The 18,898-nt window shown below is 42.2% G+C and overlaps 2 protein-coding genes across 2 annotated transcripts; one reads left to right on the forward strand and one right to left on the reverse strand.

Moving 5' to 3' along the window:
- Positions 1-943: 943 nt before the first annotated feature.
- On the reverse strand, positions 944-8,475 carry sirt2 (sirtuin 2 (silent mating type information regulation 2, homolog) 2 (S. cerevisiae)). The gene is made up of 16 exons (XM_061045653.1): positions 8,313-8,475; positions 8,107-8,150; positions 7,922-7,970; positions 6,829-6,939; positions 6,674-6,715; positions 6,479-6,585; positions 5,848-5,904; positions 5,669-5,737; positions 5,239-5,368; positions 5,083-5,142; positions 4,835-4,890; positions 3,967-4,043; positions 3,699-3,750; positions 3,536-3,603; positions 3,282-3,348; positions 944-2,048 (listed from the first exon to the last, which is right to left on the reverse strand). The coding sequence occupies exons 1-16, from the start codon at positions 8,326-8,328 to the stop codon at positions 1,902-1,904; spliced, it is 1,152 nt and encodes a 383-aa protein (XP_060901636.1). The 5' UTR covers positions 8,329-8,475; the 3' UTR covers positions 944-1,901.
- Positions 8,476-9,410: 935 nt separating this feature from the next.
- On the forward strand, positions 9,411-11,677 carry LOC132979805 (tripartite motif-containing protein 16-like). Its single transcript, XM_061045641.1, has one exon. The coding sequence runs from the start codon at positions 9,438-9,440 to the stop codon at positions 11,109-11,111; it is 1,674 nt and encodes a 557-aa protein (XP_060901624.1). The 5' UTR covers positions 9,411-9,437; the 3' UTR covers positions 11,112-11,677.
- Positions 11,678-18,898: the final 7,221 nt, after the last annotated feature.

The raw sequence follows: 18,898 nt of genomic DNA on the forward strand, positions 1-18,898 counted from the left end.
ACACGATTCCACAAAAAATAATAAAAAGTACACAAATTATTAATAACAAAACTGTACAACAAATATATATTTTCAATAACAGAAAAACAAACAATAAATAAAAAATAACAAAACAGAAGGGGTCTTCTGATTGGGAAGATTTAAATAAAAAAAATGAAAATAAAGTTCATAATGGTGAGGGTTTTACTGAGCCAATGAAGTCCCATAAAGTAAAACAAATATATCTTATCTTGTACGCACAAGTTATCATTATACTCTGCATCTCATTTTAACAATGTGCCATCAGAATCAAGCAGTATGTCTCTGAAATTAAGGTTAAAAAAAATACTCTCGCCCTTGAAGAAAATAAACAGATTATTTTTTATTTGCTTATTCAATCCTGAAATTTAAAACATCTATTAAAGGGAAGTAGTTCAGATTTAAACCATTTTTAGTATCAGAAAAAAATGATGAATCTGTCCTTTGGTTTGACTTCTTGGACCTGAGAAGTTCTCTACGTTCACTTTTAGCCTCTTCTTCACATCACCTGGATTGCTCTGTAGATTGCAGATCCCAGAGGGACAAATACGGGGTTACACCCTGGACCGGTCAATCACAGGGCTCACACTCACACCTACGGGCATTTTAGAGTCACCAATGAACCTAACGAGCATGTCTTTGGACTGTGGGAGGAAGCTGAAGTATGCACAGGGAGAACATGCAAACTCCACAAAGAGAGGCTCCTGTCCAGTTGGGGATTCAAACCAGGGACCTGCACCACCACGCAGCCCAGGTGTGACTTCATGGCAGCTCATCCTGTCGGCCTGTGACATGCCACATGAGCACAAAAAATATTAGGCTGCATGTGGGCAATAATCATATGCCCTAGTGTGCAATAAGTTTCTTTATTCTACCAACAATAAAATGTATTCATTAAAAATAAACATGAAAAAGGATCTCAGAGTTGAAGCTTTACAAATGTCAAGTTTATTGCATCATTTCCTTGATTTTGTACAGCCTGTAATGTAAATGTTTACACCGCCCCCTGTAGTTTATTTTTCACATAAGTCATGCGTTTTCAGAAAGTCCAGATGAGTTAGTATGAAACAACACTTTTAAGTACTTTATGAGACCTAAGATGTTTTATGTCCATTTAGCCATCTTCTGTATGTCATCCTTAAAGCTAAACAACAAGGGTTCTGAATGAGGAGAGAGTTTCTGTTTCATCTAAGAAATCAGTTAAAGGCAGGGTTGGTAATTTCCAAAAACTAACATGATTTTGAAAGCAGCATTCCCTCAATGATCCGTCTTCTTAAACAGTGGATCTGGAGAAAATTACCAACCCTGCTTTTAAAAGTCGAATCCAACAGAAACAGAAGGTTAAAGAAAAGCACCTTTTTAAGTTACAGTTAGCCATCGGTTCACCAATCAAGAAGTGTTTTTGATTGGTCTGATACCTGTATGAGGTAACCGTCCAATCAGAGACCAGATTTCAGATTTGGGGATATAGCACAGAACCTCTAACTCAAATCTAGAACCTCTAACTCAAAGAGTTAAAGTTGGTTGGTCCAAACCGCCCGTTCATCGTCCATGTGTTTGCTTCAGTAGATGCTTACAGAGACAATAATACCACCACAGAGAAAAAACACACCTGAGCCAGATGTTAGCTGAAGCAAATACACAAATAAAAAATAGGAACGTCGAGTCAGGTCAGTAAAGTGCAAATAACTGATAAAAAGGAGCATAAAACACAGTCGTCAAATCATGTCCCCAGACGGAAAATAAAGAGTGACAGACTGTTGAAGCTTTACTTCCAGAAAGAAAAAAGTAAACCTGCTGTCATAATCTGCCGTTCAGGGCAAACTCCAAGCCAAGACTTCACTGCAGTAGCTTTTCTAAAAGAACTTCTTCTTCTTAATGAGTTACTCTTCTTTTTGGGGCTCTGGGGCCACTGATGCAGAGCTCCCCTTGGCTGCTGCCGCTCCTTTGCTCTGTGCGCTGGCCTTCTCCTTCTTGTCCTGACTGTCAATCCTGGCGTGCTCCCGCTTCACCAAGTCTTCCAGCTCGGCCTGCAGAGAGGAGGAGGAGGACAGACGAGGGTTTTAATAAACATCCCACTGAGCACTAACTGTGATTAACACGCTGAGGTCAGTCCGTCCAGGAACTCTCCTCTTATCATCCGGTTATAACATCAACCTGTCAGACACACAATCTAGTTTTGTGTTGATAAAAGTTTATTTTAGCATTGGAAACGATGGTTGCAGTTGAATTTGTCCGAAGTCACCTTGACATAAATTCAAAGCATTTCATTTTTACATGTCCAAGCTTGTGAGAAGTCAAGAGCGCAGTTTTAAGGATTCTCAGGGGAAGAAGAAGCGTGTGCATGAGCAGGTCCTTTAGATTTACAACTCCCACTACCCAGACAGAAAGCAGTTCTTCTTCAATACCTGACGGAAGCAGGTCTGCAAAGAAATGTGGGTGCAAAGCCTCTGACTCACGTGCAGGACCAGGGACTCATCGGTTTGCAACAAGGTTTGCATGCAGGTGAATATTTTTCAGTTCAATTCAAACAACTTTATTAATCCCTCTTTGAAGGATTGGTTTGGAGCCGCTCATACAAAGACAAACATCAACAAAGAATAGGAAATATAAGGAGATGCTAAGGTTAAACAGACAGGTTAGTAATTAAGCAGAGTGGATTACAAAATACTATAAAATGTTCATTAGTCAAATCAAAGAATTAAAAGATCTGTGTTCTGCTAAAAGGATAAACGTAGTAAAAGTATAAAAACCTATGGAGCCTGCAGAAACCTGACTGCAGAGGGGAGGGGACGTTTTGGCTTTTGAAGGTGATAGACTTTTACAATCGTTTTAGCAGCTATAAATATTACATGTGATGCATGTTGGAAATCGCTGGTGGCAGATCTTGTGACAGAAGCAGATTTCCCGGTGAAATGAGGTCCAAATCAAGTTCTGAATGTTGTTTCCCTGGTGGACATATTCGTCTTTTAATTATCTTTTCAACATAAAAATGCTCGCTGGTGGGGCCAAAGTACGGAGGCATAAAGAACAGAGAGGAGAGACAGAAGATAAGAAAACGATCTGAGATCATCGAGCTTTGTGTTTCTTATGGAGTCCACATCAGGAGCGACTTATGACCCTAAAATCACCCAGGAAATTAAATAAATGGATTACCTGACATTTAAAAAAAGCAGTGTGTGGCGTTCAAGTGGTACATGCAAAACAAGACATTCAACCTTTTCCATGAAACAGCGTCTGTCAAAGAAACTGATGTGACTCACCTTCCATCCCAACAGCTCAGCCAGAGCCAGACAGCCGTCGTCACACGTACTGATGTGAGCGACGTCTCTGGAGACGAGACAAAAGGCAGAGTGTGTTCAAACCTCCTTACAGCTGCTGACAACATCTTCAAGGACTTATGCATTATTACACAACAGAGCAACACTCACTGACAACAACCCGATTCTGTACATTGTGTCTTTGATCTGTTTTCACCAAAGATGAGTTTCAATGTGAGGATGAGCAGTTAGATCACCTGTACGCCTTGTCTGAGTCAAAGTCCATCCCGCCTCCAAACCCCAACAATCCCAACAGAGGGTCCGCCTGCACGGAGACGGACAAAAGAATAACACAGAGAGCGCAGTAAATAATCATAAACAAAAGGACTGATTAGTGTTGATGGAGGGTAAAAGGCTCACCTGTCCTGCCTTCTCCATGTTGATGAGCAGTCGGGGACAACTTTTTGGAACCCTAAACGACAAAGAATCAAAGCAGGGAAAGATATTAAGAAGATAAACACAGATTTTCATCAACAAATAGTTCAAAGTGATGATCCAGCTCGCTCTGAGACTTTTCTTCAGAGGCTGGACTCAAGTCAGAATCTTTCATAATGCAGGACGGTCCAACTGGCTGCCAGGCTGCAGAATATGATTATTAAAATGATTAATGCAGCAGCGTCTGCCTTACCTGCCGACTAGACCTGCAAATGGCTGGACCTGAAGAGACGTCCCCATGACGATAAGAAGATCGCAGCGAGGAAAGTCCTGACAGGAGACTAAGAGTTGATTTGTGCAGGACTGGGCATGGCTCACATTGACCTCTTTGTTTTAGGAACAGGTGGGACAAAGTCTTTGTTTACAAGTCACAAGTAAGTCTCAAGTCCCGAGTCAAGTCCCAAGTGAAGACAGGCAAGTCCAGAGTCAAGTCCAGAGTCAAGTCCAGAGTCAAGTCCAGAGTCAAGTCCAGAGTAATGAAAGGCAAGTCCAGAGTCAAGTCCAGAGTCAAGTCCAGAATAATGAAAGGTAAGTCCAGAGTCAAGTCCAGAGTAATGACAGGCAAGTCCAGAGTCAAGTCCAGAGTAATGAAAAGCAAATCCAGAGTCAAGTCCAGAGTCAAGTCCAGAGTAATGACAGGCAAGTCCAGAGTCAAGTCCAGAGTAATCACAGGTAAGTCCAGAATCAAGTCCAGAGTAATCACAGGTAAGTCCAGAGTCGAGTCCCAAGTGAAGACAGGCAAGTCCAGAATCAAGTCCAGAGTAATGACAGGCAAGTCCAGAGTCAAGTCCAGAGTCAAGTCCAGAGTAATGACAGGCAAGTCCAGAGTAATGACAGGCAAGTCCAGAGTCAAGTCCAGAGTAATCACAGGTAAGTCCAGAATCAAGTCCAGAGTAATCACAGGTAAGTCCAGAGTCAAGTCCCAAGTGAAGACATGCGAGTCCCTAGTAAAGTCTTAAGTAATGACTGTCATGCTTTAGTATTCTCTTAAAGGGTGTCATAAGTGTGTGAAATAAATAAACAAACAGACAAACACCCCATTAATTTGACAATGTGCTCACCATCTTCATGGAGGTGAAAAAGCGGACAGGTAGGTTTTCTCCAAAGAAGACGATATCTGGGTGAGGAGAAGCAGGACACACAGTGAGAAATATAATACACAGATAAGTAACAGTCAGGTGTGGAGATAACAGGGTCTACGAAACACAAAAACAGGGGCAACGAAAAGGGTCAGGTGGTGTTTTAGTGAGATGAAGAATAGGAAATAATCATATTCACAATCAGGAAAAAGGGACAGAGGTCCTCTGACCTGGCTTCACCAAACTGCTGCACTTGTCACATCGAGGGATGTCGTCAGAAAAGATTTTCTCTACAAAGCAGAGGAAGGAGTTCAAGTCTTAGACGGCTCAAAATGACAACAACCCCAGTCCCTTAGCTTCAAAGGCGGACAAAAGCATAAAGACACCTTTCATCCAGTCCAGGTTGTACTCTTTGCGGCAACAGAAGCTGACACAGTGAGACGTGTAGAACGTGCCATGAGCTTCGATCAGATCGTCTCCCTCCAGCCCGGCCACGCGCTCCAGGGTGTCGATGTTCTGAATAAGCGCACACACACACAAAATGTCAACACAAATACGGTGCGATTCTGTGTGCAAGGTGGAGACTCCTCTGTTTAGTTTGGGGGCTTTTTATGCCTTTTATTTTAGAGACAGGACAGTGGATAGAGTCAGAAACCAGGGAGCGAGAGAGAGTGGGGAACGACATGCGGGGAAGGAGCCACAGGTCGGAATCGAACCGGGGTGACCCGCTCTCGAGGACTTCAGCCTCTGTACATGGGGCGTACACACTTACCACTAGGCTACCGGCGCCCCAAGGTTATTTTTTTTGTAGCCTACCTGTGAGTAGCAGCGTCCGAGGAGTCCCTTGTCTTTCAGCAGCTTCATGAAGTAGTGACAGATCGTCGGCTAAACACAGATAAAGAACAAACACCTGTGAGGCTTTTGAGTGCTTTCTGAAATTACAGTCTTTGCTTAGATGTTCGGACACTTTTTCTAGTTTCACACATTTCTTGTACCTTAAACTGTCCCGGGTAAAGCTCCTTGGCCAAGGCGAAGAAAGGTTCTGGATGTTTCTGAGGAGGAAGAAGGAGGGAGATGTTTGACTTGTGGAAAACAACATGCTGCGTCGTGGGCGGGGTTCTGGCTCCTGGCTCGGACTTATACTGTGCAGATCGACTCTGACAACCCGCCATACCTGAGGGGCCCCCTGGGTTTAACTTTAATCTGCACATTACCTGCGTTATTATCATAATGTCCAGGTTCATCTCTTGTAACTAGAGTGTGTAAAGATGTTTATATTTTTCTATGTGTCCGTTAAAACCCTGAGTGGTAAAAACTTCCTGTATATGAGCGGCGTTTCTGCTCACTGTGTGCAGCGCTGGTGAAGGCTTTGCGGCGTTCGTAGTTGAGCGCTGCTACTCTACACGGATATTGCTGGAATTTACTATTACTTAGAACAAAACAGAAACCTAAGAGACTCGGCTTCTTACAGTAGTCAAACTTTTAATGACTGAGGAAATAAATAGGTTGTTATTTTAATTTGGACTAAAATAAGTGAAGCCTGTCAAAGATGTCTGAGCCCCCCGAGAATGACAGCTGTAACATCCTCTCTATGTGTGACTTTAAACGAAGCAGTATTTCACAAACCTTAAAGTAATCGATTTGGAAGATGGCCTCTGGGTAAGGAAGGTTGTATTTTTGTAAGTTTGCATACAGGCCGGTTCCTGGTGAGCGGAAATCAGGGATCCCAGCCGCTGTAGGGTGAGGCGGCGCAGAGAATAAAAAATAAAGGTTTGATACTTTGAAATCTTTGTTCAGTTATATTCAAAGTGAAGTACTCACACGTGGAGATCCCTGCTCCGACCATGCAGACGATGTTTTTACCTGTGTGGACAGAGAGAGCGTTCTTAAAACAATCAGTAACAAGCGCATGATGAAAACCGGCTTCAGGAAACAGAGAGGACAAACACATCAGGGGAGCTGGAGGTAAGACTCACATTTCCCGCTGTTTATGTATCGAGCCACTCCATCCAGAGTCAGCTCATCCAGAACTTTCTCTGCTGAGCCGAGGCCGAGGGTGCTGGAGAAAAGGTTTCTCAGGAAGTCCACTGGCAGGAACACAGAGAGAGTTGACACTAACTTTAAGAAGTGCTTATATAATACGCTTGAAGACAGAAGCAACACGAGGGGAATAGGATAAATTATTAGATTCAGCCGTTGGACAGGAAGGTTGTCACTTTATGATCATTGTTTTGTTGTGTTTTAACTGGTGCTTTTGTTCTGTTTCTGTTTCAGTTGGGTTTTTAAATAAGCTTTAGGCATTGTTGCCTGTACACTTACACTATGTACTGTTGGTCTTAGTGTCCCTTATCTCACTCACGTCCATCATAATGATATCCATGGGAGTTGTGTTTTATATGTACCTATGTATTTATGTCTTTCTGCTGTTTTTATGATGTGTGTTGCCAAATTGCCCCTCTGGGACAATAACATTTTTCCAATCCAATCCAAACCTGTATGTATGAATGTTTTATATATTTATACAGCCGCTAGGAGCAAGCAATCTGATTGGACAAGAGGCATTCCATGAGTGACAGGAGAACAACATCACTGGGACATTTCACATCATGTGTCCCTCCTCCTCTTCAGCCAGGAGTTCATATTTACAACTAGCAGTCTTTCTTCATTCATCATCTCAAACAACAGACTCTAATGTCACTGGTTTCATGATCATTTATTTTAACAAACAAGTAAAGGTTCACAGAGTAGCTGCTATGTGGTAACCATGGACACCAATGGTAGAATAGAATGTTCGGGTTGCTAGGCAACAGAACTAGTTGAGTTGGTGGAGTTAAACAGTTAATATAATCTGTTGTTGATATTTACTCTTTATCAATATTTCCTGCTCTTGTACATCTGTTGTATTTAAGTAATATGACACTGGAGGTGGAGATGTTGTTCTGGATATCAGCACTGTTGGGATTATCTTCAGAGCCAATCACAGCGGGGCTGATATCCAGGACGTCTAGTGTCGTATTGATTAATATACACATAACTTTGAGTGTGAGATATGAGTGTGTTTGTACTTACTCTCCGTGCCTCCTGCAGCCTCCTCCTCACTGCTGTCGTCGGATTGCTCCTACAAATTAAAACAACACCAGTAATTATTCTCGCAGTAAGCCGGGTGTAAATGGCTGCTTGTTTTTAGTTACCTCAGTAAACCTCCTAATCTAACATTCACAGGCTCAGTGACTCTCACGCGGCTGTTTTCTTACCTCTGGTTCAAGCGTCACCTCCTCCTCTTCTCTTTTAGGAGGTTCTAGGAATAAATTAAACACCAGAATATATTAAATAAATCTCCCGGGCCTTGACAAACCCCTCTCGATGTGTAAGTGATACAGACATTGCTAACCAGGCTAGCTAGCTAGCGCTGTTTATCAAAGTGTTTTTATTCCTTATTCACATGAGACGGAGATCCTACCTGAAGCATCAGACATTTATCCGTCTACTGAAACCTTCAAGCCAGAAGGGTCCGAGTGACAACTAATGTGGACCCCAGATTTCACGAAGTTAGCAATTTAGTATCCACAACACAGCTATCACAGGGGAGGTGCTGTTGTTGTCCGTCAGGAAGTCGGTCCGTGTCACTCTGCAGTCTGCACAATGGTTCCTACCACAAGTTAAAGTCTCCTGTGATGAGTTTTAACTCGTTATGAAATAGACTGTAATAAATATTTATGCTTCTTTATGACCTAGCCTACATAAGCAAAATAATCCATCAGCAAAACATTTTTTCGGAGCTAATATTCTGGATTAATGATGCATTTGACATAGACTGTAAATATTGGCATTTGACGTTTTAAAGAAAGCATGATGACATTATTGTTAAGAAAAATACATTGCCTTTTTTCAAATCACTTTTAATCACTCAATTTCAATAGTTAATCACAATAAATCACATTTTAAATGGTTTGTCTGAAATTCCATTTCTGTTTTTTTGTTTCTGTAACCCTTTTATTTTGAATGTTTGCACTGTTTTAAGCCGAGGGTACTTTACTTCCTGTAATGACTGTCCTGATTACAAAGTTTGTTGTGTAGAAAGGCAATCTAAACTGAAAGTCCGAGTCCGATGTGCTTTGACTCAGTCTTCATGAGGACATTACTTTACTGTACTTCCTGTTAGGATAAAAGCGACTTTATTTGGAAATACAGTAAGGCCCTTCCTGTAGATGGAAGGTTAGGACATGAAGATTTCAGAAACAAGAAAGCCTTCTCCAAACCCTCCGAAGAGAAGAGTTAATCTTCTAAAATCTGAAATGAGAAGTGTTTTTAAAAGAGAAATGTTCTCTGTTGTAAACAAGTATCTCTCTCAAACCGCTCCTCTTCCTGGAATGAATCAGAGCTTGATTTTCCTGCTCTCAAACACAGCCAGCTCCACTCTGACTCTGTATTTCCTGGTTCCCTCCCCTTCAGATCGACAGTTTGAGGATGGGTGTAACCAACCAGAGCGTGACGTTCACTGAACAAACACATGCTGTGTAGATCAGAAGTGGAGCTATTGATTTCTGAGGAAGTGAAACTCAGACAGTCGTTACCGAGAGGAGAAATGGCGCAGAGAGGAGTTCAGCTGGACCAGGAAACTATTTCTTGTTCAATCTGTCTGGATGTCCTGAAGGATCCGGTGACTGTTCCCTGTGGACACAGTTACTGCATGAACTGTATTAAAAGCCACTGGGATAAAGAGGATGAGAAGAAAATCTACAGCTGCCCTCAGTGTAGGCAGACCTTCAGACCGAGGCCTGTCCTGGTGAAAAGCACAGTGTTAGCAGTTTTAGTGGAGGAGCTGAAGAAGACTGGACTCCAAGCTGCTCCTGCTGATCACTGCTATGCTGGATCTGAAGATGTGGCCTGTGATGTCTGCACCGGGAGAAAACTGAAAGCCCAAAAGTCCTGTCTGGTCTGTTTAATCTCATTTTGTGAGAAACACCTCCAGCCTCATTATGAAATACCTGCCTATGCAAAACACAAGCTGGTGAAGCCCTCCAAGAAGCTCCAGGAGAAAGTGTGCTCTCGTCATGATGAGGTGATGAAGATGTTCTGCCGCACTGATCAGCAGTCTATCTGTTATCTCTGCTCTGTGGAGGAACATAAAGGTCACGACACAGTCTCAGCTGCAGCAGAAAGGAGCGAGAGGCAGAGAGAGCTTGAGGTGAGTCGACAAAACATCCAGCAGAGAATCCAGGACAGAGAGAAAGATGTGAAGCTGCTCCAACAGAAGGTGGAGGATATCAATGGCTCCGCTGATAAAACAGTGGGGAACAGTGAGAAGATCTTCACTGAGCTGATCCGTCTCATGGAGGAAAGACGCTCTGATGTGAAGCAGCAGGTCAGATCCCAGCAGCAAACTGAAGTGAGTCGAGTCAGAGAGCTTCAGGAGAAGCTGGAGCAGGAGATCACTGAGCTGAAGAGGAAAGATGCTGAGATGGAGAAGCTGTCACACACACAGGACCACAACCAGTTTCTACACGACTACCCCTCACTGTCACCACTCAGTGAATCTACACACTCATCCAGCATCGATATCCGTCCTCTGAGGTTCTTTGAGGATGTGACAGCAGCTGTGTCAGAAGTCAGAGATAAACTACAGAACGTCCTGAGAGAGAAATGGACAAACATCTCACAGACAGTGACTGAAGTGGATGTTTTACTGTCAGAACCAGAGAACAAGACCAGAGCTGAGTTCTTAATGTATTCATGTGACATCACACTGGATCCAAACACAGCATACACACAGCTGTTATTGTCTGATGGGAACAGAAAAGTAACATTAATGAGAGGAGAACAGACTTATTCTAGTCACCCAGACAGATTCACTGACTGGGAGCAGGTCCTGAGTAACGAGAGTCTGACTGGACGTTGTTACTGGGAGGTGGAGAGGAGAGGAGTAGGAGTTTCTGTAGCAGTCGCATACAAGAATATCAGCAGAGCAGGAAGGTCAGGTAAATGTTGGTTTGGATTCAATGACAAATCTTGGATGTTAGATTGTGACAACAACAGTTATACGTTTTATTACAACAAAGTCAAAACTACTGTCTCAGGTCCTCGGTCCTCCAGAGTAGGAGTGTACCTGGATCACAGAGCAGGTATTCTGTCCTTCTACAGCATCTCTGAAACCATGACTCTCCTCCACAGAGTCCAGACCACATTCACTCAGCCTCTATATGCTGGACTCAGGACTGTTTATTGTGGAGACTCTGCTGAGTTGTGTAAACTGAAATAGACAGAAGTCATTAACGAGACAGATGTTTAACTTGCTGTGTTTTAAATCTTCAACTTGATTTATTTTAATTCAAGCTGGTTGCTGAGCTCTGATCGTCGTCACCTGTCAATCAAACTTCATGGGCGGTACTTTGACCTCTTCTCATCTGTTCTGTAAATGTTTGAGTGTCTTTAAGTGACACTCCTTCCTGTGTCTGTTTAGCCGTGGACTCTTTCACTGCTCAGCATGACTTTTGTTCACCTGAACTGACATTTATCTGCGTGAAAATATCAAAAATATTCTTCTTTGTCTTTAATGTCCGTTAATGCCAGGGGGCTTAAAAATCATGTGAAACGCAAGGCCTTATTTTTGTTTGCTAAAAATAACATGGCAGACTTTGAGCTTTTTTCAAGAATGTCACTCAATACCTGATGTCTTCTGGAGATCTCAGTGGGGAAATGATATCTAGTTAGCCCATGGATCCCAACATTCAGAACAATGATTAAATACAACTTTAAAGAGGACATATTATCCCTCTTCTCCACCTTTTCAAACAGTCCAGATATTACAAGATCAGGATTATTGATCTTGTAATATCTTGATTAATGATTATATGTTTATAGTTGTACATAGATGTATAGTCTGTGTGTCTTGTGTTGTATTTGTCTTGAAACAATAAAAAAAAAGAGAACAAAGGTCAATGTGTGATGTCATAAGGTGGCTATTACTTTGGACTCGTCAGCTGAGCTGTCTGAGAGTTTGTTAAAGTGAAATGAAACATTCAAAGATGCAGCAGTGTCCTTCTTTTACATCACTGAGACTACAGGGAGACACTGAGGACGACTATCTATGGTGAGCCTGAAGGGACAAAATAGCAGGAGATTAAAAAAATTAATGCATGAATTTCAGATCTTAATCACATTAACAATTAACTAGTGTTGTAGTCAAGACCACACTAACTGAGACCAAGACATACCCGAGACCAGAGTGCTCCGAGGCTGAGACATGTAGGGATCGAGACCGAGTCAAGACCAAGACCAAATCGGGGCGAGACAGAGACCATAAATGTCAGTCTGAGACCAAGACGAGACCTTCAAAAAGTGGTCTTGAGACCAAGACCGGCCTCATGTACAACAACCCAATTAACACATTAACGCTAACAGCATATACACGTCCTGGATAAAATCAATAACGAGCTGAGAGGTAGCGCTTTGACCACAGGGGGCGCTGAACTCGCCCCTCACAGGAGCGTTTACCGCTGCCTCACTGTTTACATGAAGGTAACAAGAGAGAGAAAAAGATACCCGTATACATCCTGTAAGCGCCATTTTTGCATTAATAAGTTTGATTATTATTGTTTGGATTATGATTTGCTAGATCATAGCAGACGATATGTTTGTGTTTATCTTGGGAATATTTACCGAGATTATTCCTATTTTATTTTGAAGGTTTGTTGTGATTCTGTAAGACTTCCGTAGTCATGTGGTCAGGAGACAGGAAGTGAAGTGTATTGTTGTGTTACGCTGTCTAAGTAAAATAAACGAGTGACGGCGGAGCAACACGGTAGTTTTACCGTGGACACATGGGAACATGTGTGAAGCCAACTCAACGCGTAAAACAGTGTAATGTCGTCACTATAGAGTGGTTAAGAAAGAACTCAGTTTAAGAACATCAGATTTATTAAGAAGACCGAAGAAACCACTACATTAAGTAAAACTACCAGCTCACAAGCTTGACGTCGGACGCCATGACGACGCGGGAGCTGTACAGGACGGTACAAGAATGGATGTAAGATACTCAGCTTCTCGAGAAAATAAGACAACAAGGATGTTTGGTCTTACTACGATGACACTCATTATGAAAGCATGCCGTGCTTTGTGTCATAGACCATCGTTCATGAACACTTGTTGAACTAGAAGTTGTGTAAAAGAGGCATCATGGCGGACGACGACGCGCAGGATCCTGGACCTGGCGCACAGAGCTGCAGTAGCAGGGCTGACCAGAAGAGGGCGCCAAAGTACACAGAAAAGGGTTTGGAAGAGTGCCTGAACAGGCACATTAATGCAAGACGATCTAAACTCTCACAGCTAACAGCAAAAACAAATAAGATTAATGGATTTATGAAAGATAATGAGAGTCCAGACATTGTTGATGATCACTTGAATGAATGCTCAAAACTACAGAATGAGTTTATTCATACAAATGATAATGTACTGTTGCTGCTACCCGAAGAAGAAAAAGAGGCTGATCAAACATTTTGGTTCAAGCCAAAAATTGAGCAAGTTAATAAATTCATGCTTGAGGTTGAGGGATGGACATCTAATATAAGACAACAACACCAAGATGACGTGAATCCAGATGATAGTGTGTCTGTCGCTGATGCACCCTTAAAAACGAGATTTGGGTCATGTGTTGTACGAAGCACAGCCACAAGCAGTTCATCAAGATCATCCAGAGCTTCATCCATATCATCTGTACGTCGGAAGGAACAAGCAGAACGTGCCGCTTTACTTGCACGTGCAGCATCCTTGAAACAGAGACAAGTATTAGACTTTGAAGAATGCAAATTGAAGGCAAAAGGGGAACAACTTGAGATTGACACAGCTATTGCTGCTTCTACAGCCAAAATAAAAGTGTTGGAAAACTATGAATACGAAAGTTGTAAGAGTGATGCAGTTGCTGATCCTGAAGTACGACATTCAGACAATCAGCCGCAAAGGAACCAGCTTCCAGAAACAAAGCTTGGACATTCAGAATGGTTAAAGGTAACTGATCATCAAATGAAAGAAAACCAGACACAGGAGAATGGCATCAATGATGACCCAGTAGATCTGTGTGAAGTGATGCTTAAACAAAATAACATCACTGAGATGTTAGTCAAACAACAGAGACTGTCACATTTGCCCCAAAGAGACATTCCTGTTTTCAGTGGAGATCCACTTGAGTTTAAATCATTCATAAGAGCTTTTGACCATACAATTCAGGACAAGACAGATAGTGACAGTGATAGGTTATACTACCTTGAACAGTTTACCAGAGGTGAGCCCAGAGACTTGGTAAGAAGTTGTCAACACATGAGTCCTTATCAAGGCTATCATAAGGCAAGAAAGCTGTTGACTTATCACTATGGTAACGAACTGAAAATTGCAACTTCCTACATGAACAGAGCATTCAACTGGCCACAGATTAAACCTGACGACGCCAAGGCTCTTCAGAGTTACTCCCTGTTTCTCGCTGGATGTAACAACGCAATGCAAGACATCAACCAGCTTCAAGAAATTGAGAATCCCACTAATCTCAGAATTATTGTCTCTAAGTTACCTTACAAGATAAGAGAGAAGTGGAGAGTTTCTGCTTTTGACATTCAGGAGGCAACTGGACAAAGAGCAAAGTTTTCAGATCTGGTTAGATTCATAAGCAGACAAGGTAGAATAGCTGCTGATCCTATTTTTGGAGACATAAAGGATGCTGAGGATAAGGGAAAACCTTATGCAAACCTGAAAACGACAAGAACATCTAGACCAAAGGGAAGTGCTTTTGCCACAAGTGTAGCAACTTCTGCGAATGAAAAGGCACATGATCATGGTAAAAACTCGTACTCCTCTACATGTTACACAGGCAGTGCATTTCAGAAACCATGTGTGTACTGTGAAAAACAACATACATTGGCAGAATGTCACAAAATCAGAAATCAGCCTTACAAGGAAAAACTAGATTTTCTTAAAGGCAAAGGTTTGTGCTTTGGATGTTTGACATCAGGACATTTAAGTAAGGACTGTAGAAAAAGAGCTTCATGTGAGTTCTGTTCAAAGAAACACCCAAGCATGCTTCATTTCACAAAAGAAGAAGATAATGAAAAGGTTGACAGCAGTCAGAAAAACACCACAGAAAAGACTACAGCTGATGAATCAACACACATCTCAGGTGGGACCTGTGGAGCCACTGGGGCCGGAACAGACAGTCGTGTTTTGTCGATTGTTCCTGTGTGTGTCAAGTCAAAGAAAAGCAACAAGATAATAGAGACTTATGCATTCATGGATAATGGAAGCCAAGCCACATTCTGCTCCGAGGAGCTAATGAGGCAGCTTGACCTTGAAGGTAAGAAAACTCAGATCCTGCTTCGCACAATGGGCCAGGAAAAGTTAGAGCCAAGCTACCATCTTACTGGACTAGAGGTGTGTGGTTTGAAAGAGAACATTTACATTGACTTACCCGAGATTTACACTCATAAAGACATTCCAGTTTCCAAGGAGAACATTCCAGTGCAAGAGGATTTGGAAAAGTGGCCACATCTTCATGGTATTCAGCTCCCACAGATTGATGCAGACATTGGTTTGTTAATAGGATGTGATGTGCACAAAGCTATGGAACCGTGGGAAGTCATTCACAGTGAAGACAACGGTCCATATGCAGTTCGAACTGTCCTAGGCTGGGTAATTAATGGTCCTCTCAGGATTGATGATTGCACTACTTCATCTGAAAGTGAACTCAGTGTTTCTGTGAATCGCATTTCTATTGCTAATGTAGAGAACCTCCTAGTGCAACAGTTCAACCATGATTTTCCAGAGAAAGCCTGTGAAGAAAAACAAGAAATGTCACGAGAAGATATTCAGTTCATGAACTCTGTTAATGAAACAGTGAAAAGGGTTGATGGACACTACAGTGTTGGTCTTCCTCTGAGAAACAAAGACACAAAAATGCCTGTTAACCGCAGTGTAGCTGTCCAGAGAGCAGAAAACCTGAAAAGGAAACTTGTCAAGAACAGAGACTTTCACAGAGAATATAAAGACTTCATGTCTGACCTGTTAAGCAAAGGATACGCAGTTAAAGTATCACATGAAAAGACTGTGATTGAAAATGAGAGAGTTTGGTATATACCTCATCACGGGGTGTATCGTCCACAAAAAGGAAAACTTCGCGTAGTCTTTGACTGTGCTGCATCATATCAAGGCAAGTCACTGAACGGAGAACTATTACAAGGTCCAGATCTGACCAACTCACTGGTTGGAGTGTTAACAAGATTTAGACATGACCGCATTGCTTTAATGTCAGACATAGAAGCGATGTATCACCAAGTAAGAGTACCACCAGAAGACAGTGAGCTCCTGCGGTTCCTCTGGTGGCCAGATGGAAACATAAATGAACCTCTTCAAGAGTACAAGATGGTTGTGCATTTGTTTGGTGCAACATCCTCCCCCAGCTGTGCCAACTTTGCGCTCAGAAAGACAGCTGAAGATGCTAAAGACAAGATGACACCTGCTGCAGTAAAAGCTGTTGTGAACAACTTTTATGTAGACGATTGTTTTTTATCGGTGTCAAGTGAAACACAAGCATGTGCTATGGTCAAAGACTTAACAACAGTGTGTGAGAGTGGAGGATTTCATCTTACAAAATGGATGAGTAACAGCAGAGTTGTCCTCGCATCCATTCCTGAAACAGAAAGAGCAAAACAGGTTAAAGATTTAGATCTTAGTCATGATGCTTTACCTGATGAGAGAGTACTAGGAGTCAACTGGTGTACTGAGACAGATGTTTTCAAGGTTAGGATAAATGCAAAACAAACTCCTCAGACAAGACGTGGCATCCTCTCATTTGTAAGTGCCATATATGACCCTTTGGGATTCTTGTCACCTGTCATCCTTCCAGCAAAGATGATCCTGCAGGAGCTTTGTGGCAGAAAAGTCTCCTGGGATGAGGACATTCCTGCTGAACTGGCTAAAAGAGCACAAATGTGGATTTCGGATCTTACAAAGCTTCATGGTTTCACAGTGGAGCGGTGTTTGAAACCGATTGGATTTGGAACAATCACATCAGCGCAATTGCATAATTTTGCTGATGCCAGCGAGAAAGGTTATGGTGTTGTTACCTACCTTCGCATAACCAACGAGAAAGGAGAAACTCACTGTTCATTCATCATCAGCAAGGCCAGAGTTTCGCCACTCAAGCAAACAACAATTCCGAGGCTGGAGTTAACAGCAGCTGCTGTTGCTGTTAAAATAGACCGGCTCATGAGAAAGGAGCTGCAAATGCAGCTTGAATATTCTGTGTTTTGGTCTGACAGCACCACTGTGTTGAGATATATTGCCAGTGAAAGTGTTAGATTTAAAACCTTTGTTGCAAACAGAGTGTCGCTCATCAGAGACAACACAAAGACAAGTCAATGGATGTATGTATGTTCTGAGCTGAACCCAGCTGACCATGTATCACGAGGTATGAATGCAGACAAGTTCATAGAGTGTCAAAACTGGATTTGTGGACCAGAGTTTTTGTTAAAGGACAATGGACATTGGCCAGTTTCACCGGACATGAGAGAAATACAAAAGGATGATGTGGAAGTTAAAGCAGCAGTGAGTGTGAATGCTACAAATGTGCATGAGAATCTGCTTAACAAGTTTATCTGTCATTATTCAGACTGGCACTGTTTAAAAAAGGCAGTATCCTGGATGATGAAGTTCAAACAGTTGCTTCACAAGCTGAACACACATCGCAAGCTTCTATTCTCACAAGCAAGTGATGAAGTGAGTCTGGAAAAGAAAACTGAAATGGTTGCAAGTCAAATGCAGAAGTTCAGGTCAACTATTAAAGGGTCTCTTCTCACTGCTGAAGATGTTGCAAAGGGAGAAGTTGAGATAATCAAACTTTGTCAAAGTCAAAGCTTTAGTGATGAACTTGAGTCTCTTCAGAAAGGTAACAAGCTTAAAAGAAACAGTCATATTGTAAAGCTTGATCCTGTTGTGCAAGATGGGATGTTAAGAGTTGGAGGAAGATTGCATCAGTCTTCACTGCCGGCAGATGTAAAGCATCCTGTGATCCTGCCTAAAGGTCATCATGTTTCTACGTTGATCCTCAGACACATTCACCAAGAAACAGGACACAGTGGAAGAAACTACATGTTGTCAAGACTGAGAGAAAGATTTTGGATTCCACAAGCAGACTCAGCTGTGAGAAAAATACTGTCCAAGTGTGTTGCATGCAGAAAGACTTCAGCGAAACCAGGTGAGCAAAGAATGGCAAGTTTGCCTCCAGATCGACTGATTCCTGACAAGCCTCCTTTCACAAATGTGGGCATAGACTATTTTGGGCCATTTGAGGTCAAACAAGGGAGGAGTAGAGTCAAAAGATACGGTGTTTTGTTCACATGTCTTACTGTTCGAGCAATTCACATAGAAGTTGCCCATTCACTTGATACTGACTCGTGCATAAACGCATTTAGAAGGTTTATAGCAAGGAGAGGCCAAGTATCTGTTATGAGATCAGATAATGGTACTAACCTGGTTGGAGCAGAAAAAGAAATGCGTGAAGCAATCAAAGGTTGGAATCATTCAAAAATAACAGAGACATTAATGCAGAAAGGCATTACCTGGATGTTTAACCCACCAGCGGGTTCACATTTGGTGGCGTCTGGGAGAGACAGATTCGTTCTGTGAGGAAAATTCTTACCCAGATCCTGAAACAGCAACCGCTTGAAGATGATGAACGCCTCCGCACATTGTTTTGTGAAGTCGAAGCAATTGTCAACAGCAGGCCGATAACAAGAGTCTCTAATGATCCAAACGATTTAGAGGCACTTACACCTAACCATCTGCTTCTTCTTAAGAGACAACCAGTACTACCTCCTGGAGTGTTTCAGAAGGAGGACATGTATGTGAAGAGAAGGTGGAAACAGGTACAATACCTGACAGACATTTTTTGGAAGCGATGGACTAAGGAGTACTTGCCGCTTCTACAAGAGAGACAGAAGTGGTTAGTACCCAGAAGAAACCTGAAATCAGGAGATGTTGTTCTTATTGTGGATGAGAGCGCACCCA

The sequence above is a fragment of the Labrus mixtus genome, chromosome 9, assembly GCF_963584025.1.
Source record: "Labrus mixtus chromosome 9, fLabMix1.1, whole genome shotgun sequence".
NCBI classification, from domain to species: Eukaryota; Metazoa; Chordata; class Actinopteri; order Labriformes; family Labridae; genus Labrus; species Labrus mixtus.

Bases quoted from the DNA above. Each gene is read 5' to 3' on its own strand.
- sirt2 (XM_061045653.1), bottom strand. The intron at 7,971-8,106 runs GTAAGAAAACAG...TTTAATTTGTAG, and splicing joins AGGTGACGCTTGAACCAGAG to GAGCAATCCGACGACAGCAG. The intron at 5,905-6,478 runs GTTTGTGAAATA...CTTCCTCCTCAG, and splicing joins TCCAAATCGATTACTTTAAG to AAACATCCAGAACCTTTCTT.
- LOC132979805 (XM_061045641.1), top strand. From the start codon at position 9,438: ATGGCGCAGAGAGGAGTTCAGCTGGACCAGGAAACTATTTCTTGTTCA.